At 55.5% G+C, this 2,574-nt stretch overlaps 1 protein-coding gene across 1 annotated transcript in view; it reads left to right on the top strand.

Moving 5' to 3' along the window:
- Window positions 1-2,574, top strand: part of PLEKHM1 (pleckstrin homology and RUN domain containing M1) — a 25,199-nt gene that overhangs the window by 6,882 nt on the left and 15,743 nt on the right. The window contains exons 4-5 of the mRNA XM_057387877.1: window positions 227-474; window positions 1,777-2,412. Of these exons, the coding sequence (XP_057243860.1) occupies window positions 227-474; window positions 1,777-2,412 (884 nt within the window). The remainder of the gene's footprint in view (window positions 1-226; window positions 475-1,776; window positions 2,413-2,574) is intronic.

Here is a 2,574-nt window from a genome sequence, read left to right as displayed (position 1 = left end):
TAGTTTGTTATTTTTATAATAATTTTTATAATAACAAAATAAGCCTGATGCCAGGAGGGTGAGTCCGCAGCTTGACCAGTTCGGCAGCTGCGAAAGGTGAGGATGAGGCAGGAGTCACGTGGCGCTTCGCCGTGGATGARCCTTGCTGTTTTTTGAGCTCTTCTATGCAAAATCCTTCCTAATTCTTTCACTTTTGTATCTCCAACATGCCCCTGGTGCCTGGCAGCTGATCAAGAAGCAGTTGGTGAACGCCATCAAGGCCCTGCAGAAGCAGTACGCCAGCTCGGACGCCGCGGTCACCAGCGATGACAGCAATGCCAACGCGCTCTGCAGCGCCCTGGAAGCTGTGTTCGTGCACGGGCTCAAGGCCAAGCACATCAAGGCAGAGGCTGGGGGCAAAGGGAAGAAGTCAGGGGGTCGGGGCCCCCTCCCCCAGCCGGTGTTTTGGGGCCTGCTGAAGGGCATCACGCACCGGTGAGTGGCTCCTGCTGCTGACAGTGTTGACACYCTCAGGTTTATCCATTCCATTAGTGCCATTGCCTTCAGGGAACRAAGAGGATGGACAGATGTGTCTCTACCCCACCTGTGTGCTCTCAGKCCCCTCAGCTGCAGGGAGAGATGCTCTCACAGGGTCTAGGGCGGCTGCCCAGGGGGATGGGGGTGGCAGAGTGAAGCTCCTGCGGTGCCAGGAGGGGCTGGGCCCCCATGGCCCCTCCCAGCATGTGCTGGGGCTGAGCTGATGTCCCCAAACAGCTGAGGAATGAAACTGAAGGCAGAGTTTCTTATTTATTTCTGGGCCCAGTGGAAGCCCAGTGACCACACTGGTGTCCGACAGCCCAGGTATCTGGGCTCTTTCCTGACCCAGATCCACTGGGGCTGCTTGGCCCCGTTTCCCCACATCCCAACCAGCCTTTGAGGAGGTCTCTCTTAGCTGATCACTATTTACTGGGGTTTTTCTGAGCCACTCCCTCAGTCAAGTTCACCCGCAGTAAATAACAGCCCACACACAAATTGTTCTGAAACATTCCCTCCATCAGCGACTCCTGAATTATGAAAGAGTGGATGAAAATAACTCTTTCACATGTTACGGGGGATATTTTTGTGCCCTTTGAAGGTTTTTTTCTTCTGTCTTGAGAGACAGATTAAAAAAGAAATCACACAGAACCTTTGCTCTGGTWTGTGAGGTGTCTGCTGGGAGCAGGGAGGATCGAGGAGCATGGTGTCGCTGTTGGATTTCAGGGAAGAGCAGCTGAATTCAGGAATTTGGGATTACCTGAGCTCAACCCCAGCCAGGTTGGATTTTTTGGGGCTGCCACAACAGTTTTCACTGTGTTTTGGCTGCTTTTAAATTTGAAGTGAGGATTTAGACACGTGGTTGTTACTGAGAAGACTCCAGCCAGCACAAACCCCATGAACACCCAGGGACAACAGGAATTGTCCCCTCTGCATCCTCGATCCATGGGTGAGCCATGGGTGATCCAGCTGTGAGCCATGGGTGGGAGGTGCCTCCAGTCAGTATGAGGAGGACCAGCCAGAGGTGCCCCAAAACCCTGGGTCCTCACCACCATATTTAGCTTTGGGGAATTCAGGAGTTATTTTTCTCCATGGCAAACCACATTTTCCACCAAGGACAGAAATTTTCCATGGCCGCTTTTATCCCAGCCCTGAACTCCCTACAGCAGATCAGGCTGGGCAGTGCCTGACACAGGCTGTGCCCCAAATGGACCARCTCCTCCCAGCTCACTCCTGCCTTGTCCTTTCCCTGCCTTTCCCCAGGAATATCGTCTCGGAGCTGGAGCAGCTGATGTTCATCAACACGGATGTGGGGCGCTGCCGTGCATGGCTGCGGCTGGCGCTCAACGACGGCCTCATGGAGTGCTACCTGAAGCTGCTGCTGCGCGACCACGCCCGCCTGCCCGACTACTACCAAGCACCAGCGCTGCTCCTGGACGCTGAGGAGTGCGAGTTCCTGCTCTGCTACCTGCAGGGTTTGTCGTCCYTGACCTTCGAGCTGTCCTACAAGTCGGCAGTTCTGAACGAGTGGACCGTGACCCCACTGTCGCTGTCAGGGCTGTGTCCCGTGTCCGAGCTGCCGGAGTCCCCGGCGCCCTCRGCCGCTGAGCCCCGCAGAAAGGCATCACTAGGCTCCATCTCACAGTCCTCAGGCTCGGATGAGATTGAGATCCAAGCCCCTGTCCTGCCCATCAGCAAGGCCAGCAGCAAGATGAAGCTGACGTCGTCCTCGCTGAGCCTCAACACCACGAGCTCATCGCAACTCTCGTCCAGCCTGGGCTCCGACAGCCTCCCCCCGGCRCCCTGCGCCCGCAGCCCCGAGCGCGGCGAGGAGCCACTGTCCTGTGACTCTGACCTGGGCACGGCCACTGCTGATGACCTGGACAGGTCCTTGCAAGAGTGAGTCTCTCCCCACATCTCCTCTCCAGAGGGATTTTTAACCCTGTCTGGGCTCTCGTTTTCTCTCCCTTTCCTTTCCTTTCCTTTCCTTTCCTTTCCTTTCCTTTCCTTTCCTTTCCTTTCCTTTCCTTTCCTTTCCTTTCCTTTCCTTTCCTTTCCTTT

Source organism: Malurus melanocephalus, unplaced genomic scaffold (genome assembly GCF_030028575.1).
Source record: "Malurus melanocephalus ecotype Western Australia unplaced genomic scaffold, MMel_1.1 scaffold_1411, whole genome shotgun sequence".
NCBI classification, from domain to species: domain Eukaryota; kingdom Metazoa; phylum Chordata; class Aves; order Passeriformes; family Maluridae; genus Malurus; species Malurus melanocephalus.
This window is presented reverse-complemented; position numbering and strand designations above follow the sequence as displayed.